Consider the following 19124-nt stretch of genomic DNA (forward strand, 5'->3'; position numbering starts at 1 on the left):
GCTTATCATTAAATGGTTTGAAAGTGAAATGCACTCAGATTTAAGAGGTTGCTTGTGCACTGCGGTTGCAGAGTACCAATTGTTTATTATGTTAAACGTTCAGCCGTTCTCGAACTGGTCGCGTTGTGCAAAAGTCCTCCCTTTTCAGTGTGCTCATCTGGCAGAAGACAGCCATCCGGTCATTTCTGAGAAGACCCAAATGCTCTCCCTGACATTAGATATGAAAAAAAAACATGTCAGTACAATAGGGCTGTAACGGTCCTGGAATTTTGGGTGACGGTTAATGGTCATCTAAATGACTGCGGTCATTATAATAACCGTTAACAAGAATTCAACATGCACATTTCCTTCTCTCCTCCACTCCTGACTGCATGTGCTTCTGCTGCAGGGGGAGGGGTCATTGTCTAGGCAACCAAAGACTTACAACACCGTGCTTGTAAAACAAAACAAAGTTTCTCCACATTGTAGAGCCCATGTTACCGTAGAGTCCATGTTACAGCAGTGCAGAAACAGACTCAATGCCCGGCTGTCCCGTCTTCAGTCAGCTGTTCTTGCCCCACAAAAATGTTTCATACAATTTTACAGCCTTCATCCATAAACATTGGTTACATGGTTGTACAGTAATTGTGTCAGCCCTACGAGTACAGTGCTTTTGTGTACGAGGGTTCCCCCTCCCCCCCATAACCCCATCCCATTAGATAATGGTACTTTCACATGACAAGAGTGTAAGAGGGGAGGCCATTGGGGGGTGGGACTTGACCCCAACAAAGCCTTCTATGGAGGTCAACCCTGCCCTCCAGCTCCAAACCCCCATCTTCACCTGGACTTCACAGCACCATCTACAGCAGCACCAAGAGATACATCATTCGGTTGTCATACAACCAACAGGTCAACGATTTGAAATGGTTAACAGAATCTCATGAGACTGAACTACCTGATAGGGTCCTTAACACTGTCCTAAATCACGTTAAGGACAAATGTGTGGTCAGTGTCAAAGGCCATGGCAGGAGATACAATGCAAGCCGATGTGTAAAGTGTCTACTGCTTTGTTTAGATGGCGACTGCCAGGGATTTCAACTCATTGTGCTTCCCATATTGACATGGGAACCGCTCTAAAAACTGTTGAGTGAATACATTCCTTCAGACGCAACTCAAAGTTGTGTTGCTCAATCTGGGGACAACTGACGAACATATAGGTAAAAGCTAATGGAGCTGCTTGGCTGTGCCTCCTTAGTAGTGACAGTGTGGTTGTTCTCCATTGGCTGCCTCTGCAGAACTGGTGCAGCAACTGCAGATATGCCACCTGTCACAAAAAGAGGCCTGGGAACAAAACTGTCACAAAAGGACGAGGAACTTTACTCATCTCATTGTGGAACAGCCGATTACTTTAATTAGCTAAATAACACGATCATGCTTGGCGTTTGCAAATTTTGGGAGATTGGAAATGATACTATGTGCCAGGCAAACAAAAAAAATATTGCAATACAGTTATGTATTTGACCCAGGTATAGTATTGTACAATGACAGTTGTTAAAAGGTCTTACTTGTAATACTACCTCTCAACTCTTCCTTATTTGAATTTCTCAAACATTCAAATGACACAATGTTCTTCAATCTTTTGAGTGGGCATGAGCTGAACTTAGTGAGTGGTATCGTAATGGCTGAAGATAGTTGGTCCATACACGTCTTTGCCAGTATGAAAGAATTACGGCATGAAACTTAGGAAAACGAATCAAAACAGATGCCTGAACCGTGTCCATATGAGACATAGATTCCGCTCTGCATACATTTTTGGTAAGCCTTGTATGCCAGATAGTGACAGGCTGAACTTGCGTCTCATGATTTGGCTGGCAGCTGCATGAGGGAGAGAGTGTGCACTATTAGAACAGGATGCTTCCTGCCCAACGGCTTCCCTCGTGGTACTGTAATCTTAACTGCACAGACCAGTAGCACCCAACAGTAGTAGGCCTATTGCAACATTTCCTTATTGTTCCCACTTTAAAGAAAATTACAATTTATAAAGGCTTTACATAGCATGCAGTCTTCCTAAGTACTCCCCAATGGACATACTATTTACAGTAAGGTTCACTCCCAACTACTATTGTCAATGGAAACTCAGTCTGACTTGCAAGTCGTTACATTGTAGGTATAATATAAAACATGTATGCCACAGGCTCACTGTATCATGGATGTAACACCGTTGCATCAAACAGGAGTGATTTGATGGTTTATGACATTGATGAAGGCAAGCCATCATGTGACAAGGGCAACTATAAGAGGGAGACGGGAGGGTAAAAGTCAGACAAATGTAATGAAACTTGCTAAGAAACAGGAACCAGTTAGGGACGAGGGCATAAGCCATAACGGCCGCGCTCCTCTGCTCAGACATTGCCGACTCACGCCAGAACTTTCAATCCATGGATAGGCCATTTATGTATCAGCTTACCACGTTATAGCAACCTGGTGCCCGACAGCAGTCGATGTGGCACGCAACCATTGGTTGATGAATGCGACGTCCGAGCGTTCCAATGCAACCGTTATCTTATATTACTCACACGTTTGACCCTAAGCATGATGGGATGTTAAATGCTTACTTAACTCAGGAACCACACCAGTGGAAAAACCTGCTTTCAATACCTTGTATCCCTCATTTACTGAAGCGTTGTCATTATTTTGGCAGGTACCTGTACATCACACCAGTGCTTGAATACACCGCCCCCATGTGGAACTCCCCTGTCACTACAACCATTTGCTCAGCAGGCAGGACCAGCTCTTCAATGCTGTGATCTGTTACTGAAATTCAGAAAACAGTGTGCCATTACCTTTGTTATGGAAATTGGTTGCAATACCCTACCTGTAATTATTGAAGGTCACAAGTGCACTAAAACTTAGTCCTGTGTTAATACATTGTGCCTATAACTGAAAGGGCTCCATAAATAAAAAACGTAAACAAATGGGAAGGGTTTGCCAACAGTGTGGGTGTTATATTTCTTTTTTTTAATTGGCCAGTTGAGGAAAACAATGCAAATCAATGTATAGTTCTGCATACTCATATCAAAGAGAATCCACAGTAAAAATCCACATCTGCTGTGAGGAAAGGAATGCAAGGGCTGTCCTCAGAACAGTATGAGCGGTATGAGCCCACTACAAATACAAAATACCTGTTCAGAGAAAGACAGGCTGAGACATTGGAGCAAAACAATTGAACCCCTTACAAAAGACTAGTTGTCACTAGTTACCACAGCAACAAAGTCAAAATTGGCTATATTGTAAAAATGAATGAATACAAAAATTTGCTATTAGTCTTAATTTAAAGGTTAGGCATAAGGTTAGCAGTGTGGTTAAGGTTAGATTTAAAATCTGATTTTAAGAAAATAAATAAGCGAGGTTTATGTCTTTGTGGCTGTGGTAACTAGTGACGACCCAACAGGCCAGACTGGTCTATCACACACAAATAGGGAGCGAGACACGATGCCCAGTACAGGCTAATAGATCGGTCTCTAGATAGAGAGTGAGTCCAGGTCAGGAAGCCATTTTGTAGTGTCCCCCAAGGACCGCAGGCTAGCGAGAGAATTGCCTCTTGTCCCCCTTGCCTTTGTTGACGTGCTTGAAGATCTTGGCTTTGTGAGCGGGCTTGCCCTTCTGGTAGCCGAAGCCGCCGCCCCCACCCCTCTTCGTCATCTTCAGTCCTCCTTTGCTGTGGACGTCTGGAGCAGAGTGCTGGGTTAAAGGAAACACTGTACTGAACCGACCAATTAGGTAATGATAAATAAGTACACTATAATTACTATGTATCATTCTTTTAAAATCATAAATAGATGGGATAAGTTTGCAAAAGTCACGACCACAAATAGATAAACCAAGGCGACGCAACACTTTGAACGACATCGGTGAAAGTACGCCTAGGTTGTCGCCGCAGGAAAAGGATACTGAGGTCGACGTAGGGAGCCACTTTGAAGCCGAAGGAGAGCGCCACCATGGGGAGGTTGAGCGTGTTGACGCTGTAGATCGCTTTGAGCGAATGAGAGTCGTACGCCCGCACGTAGGACTTGTAGGCCTCCTGGGCCGACTTGTGCAGGTAGTAGTTCTTCTCAATCAATTTCTCCAACTTCAAAGAACAAAACGTGAAGACCTTTGTGTGAATTTGTCATTGGGATTTTAAGGCTTGTCAGATAATTGCCCTAAAGTCACAGAAGCTAACTCCTGTTCATAGCAGGATGTCTATCATTTGACCATATCAATTAATTAGCCGCTGTAGTCCACTATATCACAGACGTTACGTCATTTAGCTCTGGTTCACATGCAGAAATAAACGTGGACGCATGTCTTACCTGACCCTGGATATCGGAGATCTTCGCCCAAGAGAATTCAAACTCACTCAAAGGAACCTGAGGCAGGAGGGAAACAAAATGTAACATTTCCTTTTCAAAACATAATTCATCACTGCTGAAAGATGGCTAATCAGTTGCATTTTTTTCTTGTTTTGCTGTTAAGAGCTGGGTTGAGGTAAGGTTAGAGATGGTTGGGTTAGGGTTAGAGATGGTTGGGTTAAGGTTAAAAATGGTTGGGTTAGGGTCTTACCTTGGCCTGTTTGAGGAAACGCAGGAAGCCCAGCTCCTCTGGCCTTAGGATCAGGAGGGCGTGGCCTATGCCGTTGATCCCGCGAGCTGTTCTGCCGACCCTGTGGATGTATTCCTAGGATAAGGAAGAGGGAAGAACGAGGGAAACAAACGTTAATGCTTCACTGAGGCATTGGCTGGAGATGCTTATAGACTAGGGGTTATTACTCAATAGTGTCAAAGATGCATAATAAGTGTGTCTCAAACTTAGGTACCTTGGGGTCATCTGGGGGGTCATACTGTACGATCCAGTCCACCTCGGGGATGTCCAGGCCTCTGGCCGCCACATCTGTACACAGCAGGATGCCAGAGTCAGCATTACAGAACTGGAAGAAGGTGGTGGTACGCTTTGTCTGCTTCTGCTTCCCCTGAGAGATCAAAGAAAAATAGTTGATTAGACTTCAGCCACAGAGAGCATTGCCCACACGAACATATTACAGTACATGTTCGTGTTAGATCCTATAGCGCAAAATCTGGTCATATCATAAGATGTGTTATAGTGGTACAAGGCCTTAAGACCCAAGTGTGGATGTACCAGTTGTCTCCACAGCAGACCCATGAGAGAGAGAATGCCTTGTGGGGGCAGACTGGGGATCAATGTAGCAGAACTCAAATTGAGCCAGATAATCATCCGAAGACTACTGACACAGAGTGTAGCCTGCAATCTGCTGCTTGCCTTGGAACTACATTGTTGTTACTAGAGACACTGAGATTAATCATACTTTAGAGCAGGCGTAATTAATCACCAGTGATGTATACTGGTTGAGTGTCTCTGACTCAAAGGGCTCCAAATAACTTCCAGAAACAAGCTAATAAAGTGAGCCAGGTCAGTTTCAGCCGACACTAAAACACACGAACAGTCAGAAACGGGGAGGTACTGAGCCTTTCCTAGAGAACCCCAGTTTTTCTTTCCGCTAGACTGAAAGGTGACAACTCACGTGGATGGCCATGACGGGCAGGTCGATGTAGTTGAGCAGCTCGTAGTGGAACTTGACCGACATGCAGGAGGAGAAGAACACCATCAGCTTCTTCTTGCGGTTCTTCTTCAGGAAGGTGAAGAGCAGCATGAAGCGCTTCTCAGACGGACACACCACGTAGCCCTGGCAACCAAGACAATGTTTACACATCAGACCACGCATCCCTGATGCACCAGAGAAAAGCAGAGAACCACATACCTGTCAAGTGCATATTGTAATTGATGTGTGAGGTTGAACTATAACCTCGCCGTGGTGGAGACATGGCAGGGTCTCAAACCACCCCACTTCTATCTAGCAGACACTACAGGAAAGGACAGAGCCACTACAGGAAAGGACAGAGCCACTACAGGAAAGGACAGAGCCACTACAGGAAAGGACAGAGCCACTACAGGCCAAACCGCGCTGAACGGCATGCACGTCTGAATTTGAATTTCGGCTCGCCAAAACCAACTGTCAAGACCACTAACAAAAAAACATTAAAGCTTTGCTACTTTCGGTTAATGTCTTGGGGCAACTGAAGGCAATGCACTGAACTTATAGTCACACTCTGCAGCAGCGAGTCGTTTTCTTTACCTGTTCCAGGCCATCCACGGTGGCGTTGTCCTTGTTGTCGTCCACGCCCACGTAGAGGGGCTCCTTCTTCAGGGAGATACGGGCCAGGTCCTCCACCTTACGGGTCTGGGTGGCCGAGAACAGCATGGTCTGCCTCCGCTCTGAGGAACAACGCACGATGTTAGACATGGGGAGTTAGACATACACACAAGACAAATAGCAACATCAAACTCCATGGTACAGCATATGCAAGGTTGGTTATGGACATGGTGTGGGTACATACTCGGCAGGAGTTTGATGATCTGTTTCAGTTCCTCCTCGAAGCCGACTTCCAGGATACGGTCAGCTTCGTCAATGATTAGACACTGGAGGTTCTTATACATGAAGCCGGCAGTATTCTACAGAGAGCAAGGGGGGTGGGGAGAAACAAATGAAGAGAGCCAGGACTAAATGCAAAAATCCTTCTGTAAAATAAGTAACCTACACTGAAAAGTTATACAATCCAATGTCAAAATTACCCTGGTCCCCACTGACAGAAATGTATGAAAAGGATTTTCATAAATGTACTGTTCTCATCATCATCATTACCTGCAGGTGGTCCAGCAGTCTGCCGGGTGTGGCCACGATGATGTTGACACCGTTGGCCAGCCTCTGGGCCTCGGCCGTGCGGTTGCTGCCGCCCATGATCAGGCCAAAGGTGTGCACGTGGTGGGTCATCAGCTCTTTCATCACGCCATACGTCTGCATGGCCAACTCACGCGTTGGGGACAGGATCACCACGCCCGTGCCTGGGGATAGTGGGGAAGCAGGGTTGAGTCTTAGGCCAGGTCTAGACCCTATGCCTTTGATGTTAGCAGAGCTAAAAAGACTAGCTGTGGGGCAACATATTTATCTTTACTAATCTTACCGTTCCTGGGCATGAACTTGAGTTTGTAGATGAGCTCGATGGAGGGGATGAGGAAGGCCAGGGTTTTACCACTGCCAGTCTTAGCAGCAGCCAGGATATCTCTAGCAAAATTCAAAAGAGCAAAGGACGTCATTGATCAAGCCAAAAACAACATTACTCAGTTTATTATCAGTCCTGTAGGGCTGATTCTAGGATGCCATTTGGCAACTTTTGGTGGTCCACACCAGTAGTCACAAGTCATGAAAGTAGTTATTCTGTTGGTCACAGTAATCCCACCCAAATCTGCGCAAATAAAATGGCATTGATGGGTAGCCTACCAAACTTGCTAACGGCCCTCGCTAATGGCCTGGTTTTCAGTGCTCCATTATCCCTCTAAATCGCTCTCTAACTTCATGATTGAATTGGAATAACATGAATGAGGACAAATGGTAATGGGGGTTAGAGGCCCTGTTTCAAAATGTTCACGGGAAAGCACCGGACCCAATATGCATATATTTAAAATCCGTACCGAAATAACCTAAAGGACAACCAAACCTGTCCCCTTACGGTCTGTTCCGAGTGACTGAAGCAACAGAAAAGCCAATTGTTTGGCTACTTTATTAAACTGGACAAAGGGAGAGAGAGGCACAGAGCGAGCAGCTGTAGGCTACTTGGGAGCGGAGGTCGTGTGTGTGATGTGTAGGTAAGACACGGGAGGCTCAGAGCAGGCAAGGAGGGAGAGACCGCAACGACTTAACTTCTTGCTAGTTATTTATCATCCCATCCGTTTACATATTACCCGTCTTGACTGCATCAAACCGAGAGAAGCTAGCTAATTGAGGCTAAGTGCGCTTCTCACCGTCCTACAGTTAGTTTCACGTTTTATTAGTGGTACGTACAGGATACACATGGTATAGATCGTCCAACGAAACGCTTACTTGCAGATTCCTTCAACAATGTAACAATAAGAAATGATAATACAAACACAGTAGATGCCAGTAGAATAGAATTAAGCAATAACGCCCGAGGAGGTGTGGTTTATGGCCAATATACCACAGCTACGGGATGTTCTTTTGTGCAACGTGGAGTGTCTGGACACAGCCCTTAGCCGTGGTATATTGGCCATATACCACAAACCCCTGAGGAGCCTTATTGCTGTTATAAACTGGTTACCAACGTGATTAGAGCAGTAAAACGAAATGTTTTGTCCTACCCCTGGTATACTGTCTGACATACCATGGCTTTCAGCCAATCAGAATTCAGGGCTCAAACCACCCAGTTTATAATAGATATTTTAGCTTAAGTATAATACAGGAAGGCACAATTTATTGTCCAATATTAACACGTGTATTGTGGAAGGGTGGGATGGGGCCAAGTGTACAAGAGTCTGGTAGCAACGGTTGTGATGCGTTTAGCATGAATGTATGTGTATGTGTGTGTTCATGTACACATACACACAACTCCATTCAGATTACAGCCTAAATAGCAGCCTACCTGGTTGGCTTTTGATCATTGTAGCCCTTCTCGTTTTCTTTTTAATTCCATCTCCCATTGATTTCCCACACCAGCAGAGCCGCAATGCAATTGTCTCGTCCCCCCCCCCCGCAGGAAGCGCAGAGAGTCGAATCCTTCAGCCCATGTTTTGATTTCTAAGACATTCACACGTTTATAGGCCGATCATAATGAAATAATGGATTTTATCGTGAAGGTGTAGGCTATATTAAAATGGATTTATTAGACGTTCAGATGTTCCAAATGCACACATCAAATCAGCAGCTTGTATGCCTGGGAGCCCAGAGATGCTAAACATGTTCATGTTAATTAAACGGTCAATCACTAGGAGAACGGCAGTCATTTGCATTACAACGATGGGCTGACAAAATGTCATGACAGCCATGCCCCGAGTCTTAGAAGGATTTTACAGAGCCCAGTTTCAGTCAACCTTGTAGAGGACAATTAACAGGCGGAAATTCTGGCTAATTATTAGGCTTACCTTCCCTCCAGTAGGGGGCGGATGCTTTTGTGTTGGATCTCGGTCATGTGGTCAAAGCCCATCTCCTTCACAGCCTTCAGAGTGTTCTCACTCACCAGAGACGCTAAAGAGGCAAACGATGTGTCCTCAAACGCACCTGGGAAACAGAAAACAGAGTTCAAACCTGCATGGGTTTTGGCATAGAAGGGCTCTAATCTAGCACAGCAAGTAGACCCCCCCCCCCCCAAAAAAAGTGTAACTCAGTCGGGGTCTCAACTTACTGTTGGAAGTTAGATCAGCTTTAATATTGCAGATATATTGTGGCTTCCATTAATGTAAATGTCAAACATTTCCAATCCACCATATACATTTTTTTGTAAATTCAGAAGCCCTTGACTTTTCCCACATGTTGTTAGGTTACAGCCTTATTCTAAAATGTATGATTGATTTAATAAATCAATCTACACACAATACCCAATAAAGACAAAGCAAAAACAGTTTTTTTTAGGAATTGTTGCTAATTTCATTTAAAAAATACAATATCAAATTTACCAAAGTTCTCAGACCCTTTACTCAGTACAATGTTGAAGCACCTTCGGCAGCGATTACAGCATCGAATCTTAATGTGTATGACGCACCGGCTTGGCACACCGGTATTTGGGGAGTTTTCCCCCCATTCTTCTCTGCAGATCCTCTCAAACGCTGTCAGGTTGGATGGGGCGCATCGCTGCACAGCTATTTTCAGGTCTCCAGAGATGTTTGATCGGGTTCAAGTCCAGGCTCTGACTGGGCCATTCGGAGACTTGTCCCAAAGCCACTCCTGCGTTGTCTTGGCTATGTGCTAAGGGTTGTTGTCCTGTTGGAAGGTAAACCTTCACCCCAGTCTGAGGTCCTGAATGTTCTGGAGCAGGTTTTCAACAATGATTTCTCTGTACTTTGCCTCGATCCTGACTAGTCTCCCAGTCCCTGAAAAACACACCCACAGCATGATGCTGCCTCCACCATGCTTCACCATAGGGATGGTGCCAGGTTTCCTCCAGATGTGACGCTTGGCATTCAGGCCAAAGTGTTCAATCTTGGTTTCATCAGACCAGAGAATCTTGGTTCTCATGGTCTGAGAGTCCTTTAGATAACTTGTGGCAAATTCCAAGTGAGCTGTCATGCCACTTCTCAGTAAAAGGCACTTCTGTCTGGCCACTATACCATAAAGGCCTGATTGGTAGAGTGCTGCAGAGATGGTTGTCCTTCTGGACTGTGTTCTTGGGGACCTTCAATCCTGCAGAAATGTTTTGTTACCCGTGGCCAGATCTGTGCCTCGCCACAATCCTGTCTCTGAGCTCTACGGACACTTCCTTCGACCGCATGGCTTGGTTTTTGCTCTGACATTAACTGTCAACTGTGGGACCTTCTATAGACAGGTGTGCGCCTTTCCAAATCCTGTCCAATCAATTGAAATTACCACAGGTGGACTCCAATTAACTTGTAGAAACATCTCAAGGATGATCAATGGAAACAGGATGCACCTAAGCTCAATTCCGAGTCTCATAGCAAAGGGGCTGAATACTTACGTAAATATGGTATGTTTTTATTTTTTAACAAATGTGCAAAAATTTCTAACAAACCTGTTTTCCCTTTGTCATTATGGGGTATTGTATGTAGATTACTGAGTTTTTAAATGTATTTAATCAATTTTAGAAAAAGGCTGTAACATAACAAAATGTGGAAAAAGTAAAGGAGTGAATATTTCCCGAAGGCACTGTGATAGAGAGAAATAAATAAATATATTTATTTGATTATTTTCCCTTAACCCTACCACCCCTCAACTAATTGAAGGGAACTAATCGACAACACTTAGGCTTCTACTTCAAGCTTATAGATACTATACACATTTTACGGACAGTATATTTTACATTCGTTGTCTTGTTATTTTTAGTCCCACCCTTCAGCTCCACTCAACCCCTCCCATCTATCTCTGAACACCATCCAGTTGATTTATATTTGACATATATTTTTCAACTGTGCTGTTACAAAGTTCTGAACCTTTCTATTCTCGTACTTTCTACAGATTGTAAATTAAAGAAAATATTTTGCTGGTGTTAAGATATTATTGATTGATTGTGACTTTTTAAAAATCCCCCAGCAGTGCTATTTGCAGAAGAAGAATTGAAGAATTGCAACATTTACCTGGAGCTATCTAAACTTAGTAATCATGTTCAAATTACCCACTGATTTTGTAGGTCATAAAACTGCAAACATTTCTCTCCACCCCATGGCAAAATGAGTAGAACTGCATGAAATTAGTAATACAATTGTAATATCTTTGCTCTGCCCCATGGCAAAATGTGCAGAATTGCACTTCCTTCAAAACGATATATATTATTAATCTATCTCCACTGTTAAGAGGCGGGCTGCTAAAATGGTTTGCTCACAATGTGGTGGTGGGGTGCACATATGGTTACGCAGACTTGCGAGCAACTGCAGTCCCTCATGATCAATTCAGTTTATTTGTGGCCCCCACCCCCATCCTTGACCTAAAGTAAAAGACCATGGTTACCAAGCAGGTCATGGATAAAATACATATGTGTATGCTTGCAGAGGCTAAATTGTAAATAGTTCATGGCCCATATCTAATACTGAGAAATTACCGCTACAGATAACATTCACAGTTGACAAGGCTAACATTTTGTAGTGTAAAGGCCTCTGGTTGACCTATGTCTATGTCATTGAACATTGAATACCTGTCAAGCCAGTTGGGAGCTCTGGTCCATCTTCCTCCTCCTCCTCATCATCCCCAAACTTCTCTCCTTCCCCCCCATCTTCACTTCCCTCTTCATCCTCATCCTCCTCCTCTCCAGTCCCTGCCCCTTCAAGAGGCTGTGTGGGTTTGTCTGTGCCCTGATCAGCATCCTCCCCAGTCACAGTCAACCCCCTCTCCTCCTCCATATCCTCATCATCATCATCTGCCTCGTCCTTCTTGGCTTTTTTCACACCTACGTTAGAACCATATAAAAATACTTTGACAAGGAAAACATGAAATGAATTGGGAAACAAACACTTAGCCATTTACCCCAGCCTTCTTGAAAGGTGCATAATATTAGAATCTCAAATCCTAGCCACAACAATTAAGAAATTACTGAATAGTAACATTACCTGGCAAATCAGCAGTTTTGAGCTTCCTTTTCATCTTGACAGATTTTTTTTCTGTGTCCACCTTTGCAGACACATTCTTCTGTATTTGTGGCTTCTTTGTGGGTTTGGCATTCTGCGGCTTTGAAATTGATGTGGCCCCATGACTCGTTTCATCACAACGCTCCTCTGGAAGTCTGTTCGCGTCATCTGTGAATACGCAGAATAAAAAATAAATAAAAATCACATCAACCAGGCAAAGGAGGCCATCATTCAACAAGTAACATTGACTAGCTAGCGAGCAAGCACTACTACAAGCTAGCCCTTGACAATGACTCGGTTCCGTTACATAACAGTCATTGGATGAAGGCATCTTCTGTAGGGGAGTTTTGCTAAGAGGTGCGACGCTCGGTCTGAGCATTAACATGCATGTTATCGGCAATAAATCATTTTCAAAAAACAAAAAGGTTAAATTGATACACACCTTTATAGAGTTAGGGTTCCCGCACGGGGATATTTCCATATTATAGCACGCTTACGGGAAAAATATGTAAGAGAATGGACTACCTGTGCTAATTAGCTATATGCGTCTCCGAACACCTGTGTAAACGGAAGACAGATGCCACAAACACGTTGTCACTGAAAAATATGGTCTGCGGCAACTGTTAAAACAGTGTACAGTAAGTGTGAATTTGGCATTTGTTTCTAGAAACATACTGCAATTGATAATCAATTCACTTTCAGACAGTATTTGGCTATTTTGGTTTATTGTGATGGTAGTGACGATTGTTTATGACAATTAGGAAAAAGTTAAACATGTTTTATTATCACCTGAAACATATTTACCCTGTATTGAATGAAAATGTCATACTTTGCAATCTCCCAAAATAAACGCGATCTCTGAAGAGAGACAGGCTCTCCCGCCATCTTGCATTACAAACACCACAGTCACAGATATAACAATGAGCCAGATATTTCACCAGATGTATAAATGTAAAGCATCCGGTTGGCGTTTCCACCCACTACCAAATATGGTGATGAGGAAGCCCAGTTGCCGGCAGTGGGAGAAGATGAAGCGAGATGGATTTTGGCCAACATTCTGCTCATTTCCTCATCAATGAAACATTTGATCGCCATACAGTTCTGTTTCCAAAATGACTGCATTTTGTAGACTTTAACCTTTGCCAAAGTTTCAAACAAATTGCAATCCTTCTAAATATCGCAACGGCGAATTTAGTGATTGCACACTCGCATTTCACAGCGTAGGCGTTCCCTAACGTAAATATGCAAATGAATGATAAAATGTGCCAATAGGATCTCACTAGCACGTGCTTTGGCTCTGCCCACCTCCTTGCCTTTTCTGCCCACTATGACTATTTGCTCCCATTTGAAAACAGGCTCTGGTCCATCTTAGGTTAGTTATAAAAATCGTTGCTACACTTGACCATTCGGTAGCAGGGCAAGACTCCGTGAAGATGATGTAAGGCATAATAAACAGTTGAATTTATGTTTGCTATGTACCCCTTGTAAATGATTGTTCTGTGTTCCTTTTGACTCACCTTATACCTTAAGTCCTACGGTAGCCACTGTACCTACCTCCTGTTATGTTGGCCCACGAACGTGAGGAGAGTCATAGCTAATACACCCTAGCAGTTTATAAAGCATTTGGCTAGTCTCGTTCTTTCTACGGGTGCGTTCGTAAATTCACTCTGGCTATCTATATCCGATTTCAGAGCGCCCCAGAGTGCAGAATAACTGATTCATTTACGAACACGCAACATTCATTGAATATGACTGGTATCAGTAAACGTGTGCAAAAAAACGTAATTTACTTGTTGCCAACAGCATAGTTACAGTCACCAAAGCTCTAGATAACACAAAAACAGCCTAACCAGCTCTGCCAGGGCGAGAAAAATGGTCAGTGAGGTGGTCTCTCATTTATGTCTTAAATAAAGGTAAATAAATGTCTGGAAGTAGCTGGCAAGCTAGCTAACTTTAGCCAGTTAGCTTGGGTGCTTGACTGTCGTTGTGAGGTCAGAACGCTCAGATCAACCCTACTCCGCCAGAACATCCAGTGTGCACTCTGAGCAACACTCACAATGGCAGTCAAGCACCCAAACTGGCTAAAGTTGGCTAGCTACTCCCAGACACAAATGAGAGAACACCTCACTCTGACCATTTTACTCACCCTAGCAGAGCTGGTTGGGCTGTTTTCATGTTATTTAGGTGGTTGGTGACTAACTGCTGTTGGCAACAATTGAATAGCTTTTTTTTGCCAATGTCAACTGACCCTAGTCATGTTCAACATGTGTTGCACATATGTGAATTCCTCACCTTGACCACACTATTTGTGTTGCTAAATAAATGTACACATACCGTAATTTCCGGACTATAAGCCACTACTTTCCCCCACGCTTTGAACCTCGCGGCTTATACAATGACGCGGTTAATTTATGGATATTTTTCACAAGATTCATGAGTCGATAAGACGTTGGAAACAGCAGCGTGAGGAACGGACTCAGTGCAAAAAGACAACAAAAGCTTTCAGAGGGAAGAAAAGCAGATGGCCCGAACTAGAAATAAATTCATTAGGCCTTAATGAATTTCACATGACTGGGCAGAGGCGTTTTTATATTTTTGTTTAGTATGTTTAGCCATAAACGTAATTGTTTAAAACCTGGATGTTTTGTCATTTTATGAATCATGTCTTACCTTGTTTCAAAGTAGCCTAGCCAAAAAATCTGACCATAGAAATGTTGACGGAATTATTTTGTAAACACTTCCTCATATGCCATTGAAACCAGCGTTTATCTCATGTTCTAACAACTTTCTTTCGTTGTCCGTTAGCCAAAAGCACAAAACTCATATTAGCAACCCATGCTAGTTGTTACATCAATAGTCATATTAGCAACCCATGCTAGTTGTTGCATCAGTAGTCATGTTAGCAACCCATGCTAGTTGTTGCATCAGTAGTAATATTAGCAACCCATGCTAGTTGTTGCATCAGTAGTCATGTTAGCAACCCATGCTAGTTATTGCATCAGTAGTCATGTTAGCAACCCATGCTAGTTATTGCATCAGTAGTAATATTAGCAACCCATGCTAGTTGTTGCATCAGTAGTCATGTTAGCAACCCATGCTAGTTATTGCATCAGTAGTAATATTAGCAACCCATGCTAGTTGTTGCATCAGTAGTAATATTAGCAACCCATGCTAGTTGTTGCATCAGTAGTCATGTTAGCAACCCATGCTAGTTGTTGCATCAGTAGTCATATTAGTCGATGATAAGACGTTGGAAACAGCAGCGTGAGGAACTGACTCAGTGCAAAAAGACAACAAAAGCTTTCAGAGGGAAGAAAAGCAGATGGCCCGAACTAGAAAATGAGCTTGAAGACTGGGTCAACACACAGAGAGCAGACGGCCGAGGTGTTTCAACTGTGCAGATCCGACTGAAAGCCAAAACAATCGCCACCGCAATGAAGTTTGAGGATTTTAGAGGTGGACCATCGTGGTGTCTAAGATTTATGAGACGCAAAGGCCTGTCCATCAGGGTACGGACGAGTCTGTGTCAGCAGCTCCCTCCCGACTACGAGGGAAAAGTTTCAAACTCCCGCAAATTCACTGATGCAAAGATAGCGGAGCATTCCATCGGCCCGCACGACATCATAAATATGGATGAGGTTCCTCTGGCGTTTGACCTGCCTCTCACTCGGACTGTCAACAGGAAAGGCGAATCATCCATCACGCTGAAAACAACCGGGCATGAAAAAACGCAAAGTTCATTTGTTTCAATGTACCGGTAGGCACCTGCGGCTTATAGACATGTGCGGCTTATTTATGTACAAAATACATATTATTTAAAAATTCAGTGGGTGCGGCTTATATTCAGGTGCGCTTAATAGTCCGGAAATTACGGTACATGTTATTCAATCATTTCATCCAAACTGCTCACGTATCTGCATAGCCAGGCGCTAAAATCGAACTTGGTTCTATTTATGAAGCAAACTGTTTTTTAGGCACATATACCCACGTGGGTGATTGAAAGCTGAACTGAGGTCCACACTCCAGGTGGTGGTGGTAATGCACCTTACAGTTTGTTGCCAACTGCCATATAAAGTCCAAAGAAGACCTAAGGAGGAAAGATTACTAGAAACTAACAACTAGGTTTACCCTTTTATCTGTGGATTAGTTGTCAGAGTAGAGGACCTTATGCATTTCAGGTAAAATAACAACCAAATATTTATATCCCAGGACAAATAAACTAGCAAAAGCAAGCTAGCTAAATGTCCATGAATGTTTCATCAGTTTCGACATGTCCCCAAATTAATATAAGTGGTTCAGAGTTCGTTCTGATATTTCAATCTGCACATCCTTATCACCTCTAGACAAAATCAACATGCGAGCGATGGTGCACGCGTGTGCCTGGTGTAGTCTGCGTGTCCGTTATTCTGCGCCATGGCACACTCAGATGAGTGCTCTTAAATCGGAGAAGAGAGCCAGAGTGCATTTGTGAACGCACCGTAAATATACACTTTAACTACACATGTTACAATTCCAGTTGTAACAATGCAGTCTTCTGCCAGTTTATCCGCATTGCTTGGCGTAGATGCAAGACAAATAGATTTGACATCTAATTTGAAGCGCAGTTGACGCTCGCAGCCCGTCAGTTCTCATTCTCTACCATGAATTCTAATTCCAACGTGTAAAAAAAAAAAACACTTCCTTCCATTTGGGCTTTAGGCCAATATTGGCTTATTTGGCTATACTACACACAATCAATGCGATGTAAGTAATCTAGCTGGCTTATTCATTTACATAACTAAGATATCAATAGTGGAAAGAGCTCTATGTATCAAAACCTGTCATTCATAACAATGTTCAGAAATTACCTAGGATTTGTTTCACTAGCTAATGGCTAAGGTTAGCTAACTACCAAAATAAACAGTAACGTTAGCCAGCTTAACTAGAAACAAGCTAACGGAATGGATCACGTTATTACAATAGACGATTTAGCTACGTGTATCAACTAAAATGATATGTGATTTCCGAGAGACATCAATAGTTAAAAAGGTTACATATAAAATAAATAACCCCGCAAAACCACGCATCAGACATATAGCTACCTAGCCTTGCTTCGAGGTTGGCTAGCGCGAGTGTCAATACAACTTGTAGACAACGATTACAATACTCGAAAAACAGTTACCCTTATCTTCCTCTTGTTTCTGTTTCTTAAGTAGTTTTCGCTCTTTGTTCTTTTCGCTTCTTTTCTGGATTTTCTGCCGAAGAAGCCTCATCTGAAGATCTGCCATGCTTGCAGCTGAGCGCACACACGCGTGTGGAATTCAGGACCCCTCTAGCCTAGACTGTTGCCTGCCTGACTGTACATACATAGGACCCTATATAGTTGTCATTCATATTGCCAGAATGCAAATCGTCTGTACTATCCAGAGTAGAACGACTGCCCCCTTTCATTGAAGCCATGAAGTTCAAGGCCGACAGGCGTACTCCAGCCTGTTGTATCCAGAAGCAGGATCCCCCACCTCTATTAAATAATAATTTGTTCTTAACTGACTTGCCTAGTTAAATAAAATAAATAAATCATTTGCTATAATGCTGTAAAATTACTTTAGCTTCCTTCCACGCCTGCGACGCCATACACGTGGTCGGTTGTGATGTCGATTGGACTTACTGCTAAATTCTCTAAAACGATGCTGGGGGATTTTTGGTAGAGAAATTAACATTCAATTCTCTGGCAATAGCTCTGGTAGACATTCCTGCAGTCAGTATGCCAAATGCATGCTCCCTCGAAACTTGAGATATCTGAGGTATTGTGTTGTGTGACAAAACTGCACATTTTTGAGTGGCCTTTTATTGCCCACAGCAAAAGGAACACCTGTGTAATGATTATGCTGTTTAATCAGTTTCTAATGCTGTTTAATCAGTTTATAGATATGCCAAACCTGTCAGCTGGATGGATTATCTCGACAAAGGAGAAATGCTCACAAACAGGGATGTAAACAGATTTCTGCACAACATTTGAAAGAAATACGCTTTTTGTGTGTATGGAACATTTCTGAGATCTTTTATTTCAGCTTATGCAACATGGGACCAACACTTTTGCATGTTGCGTTTATATTTTTGTTCAGTGTAATTCCAACATGTACACGCATGTAAAAATACACTTTTCGTGTTATTTGGGCTTAAGTCAAATATTGGGCTATACTACAAGCAATCAATTAAGTTAGCTAGCTGGCTCATTCATTTAGATATAACTAAGATATCAATGTATCAAAACATGTCATGCATAACATTGTTTCAGGACCAAATACTTAACTTTTGACTACTTTAATACACATATAAGTGAATTTGTCCCAGTCCTTTTGGTCCCCTAAAATGGCGGGACTATGTACAAAAAGTGCACAGGAGGTGATGGCTGCTGTTTTACTGGCTCCTAACCAACTGTGCTATTTTGTTTGTTTTTTCACATCGTTTGTAAAATATTTTGTACATATTGTTGCTGCTACCGTCTCTTATGACCGAAAAGAGCTTCTGGACATCAGAACAGCGATTACTCACCTCGAACTGGAAGAAGATGTTTTCTTTAATGAGTCCGATGCATAGGATATAATGCTTTCTTGAGACCAGGCCAAAAGCCCCGTCACTAGTTTTAAAAATGGTTTATTTAACCTTTATTTAACCAGGTAGGCCAGTTGAGAACAAGTTCTCATTTACAACTGCGACCTGGCCAAGATAAAGCAAAGCAGTGCGACAAAAACAACAACACAGAGTTGCACATGGGATAAAAAAATGTACAGTCAATAACACAATAGAAAAAATCTGTATACAGTGTGTGCAAATTTAGTAAGGAGGTAAGGCAATAAATAGGCCAATAGTGGCGAAGTAATTACAATTTAGCAATTTACACTGGAGTGATATATGTGCAGATGAGGATGTGCAAATAGAAATACTGGTGTGCAAAAGAGCATAAAAAC

The 19124-nt window shown here is 42.9% G+C and overlaps 1 protein-coding gene across 1 annotated transcript; it reads right to left on the reverse strand.

The window, feature by feature from the left end:
• Positions 1-2958: 2958 nt before the first annotated feature.
• LOC120058199 (ATP-dependent RNA helicase DDX18-like) lies at positions 2959-17479 on the reverse strand. Its single transcript, XM_039006688.1, has 14 exons — positions 17336-17479; positions 12157-12342; positions 11745-11996; positions 9028-9163; positions 7056-7156; positions 6737-6936; positions 6432-6546; positions 6170-6309; positions 5558-5719; positions 4835-4987; positions 4582-4695; positions 4332-4388; positions 3931-4108; positions 2959-3707 (listed from the first exon to the last, which is right to left on the reverse strand). Exons 1-14 carry the CDS (start codon positions 17439-17441, stop codon positions 3562-3564), a joined length of 2046 nt encoding a protein of 681 aa, XP_038862616.1. The 5' UTR covers positions 17442-17479; the 3' UTR covers positions 2959-3561.
• Between the last annotated feature and the right edge of the window lie 1645 nt (positions 17480-19124).

This window comes from Salvelinus namaycush, chromosome 13 (genome assembly GCF_016432855.1).
Source record: "Salvelinus namaycush isolate Seneca chromosome 13, SaNama_1.0, whole genome shotgun sequence".
Lineage (NCBI taxonomy): Eukaryota > Metazoa > Chordata > Actinopteri > Salmoniformes > Salmonidae > Salvelinus > Salvelinus namaycush.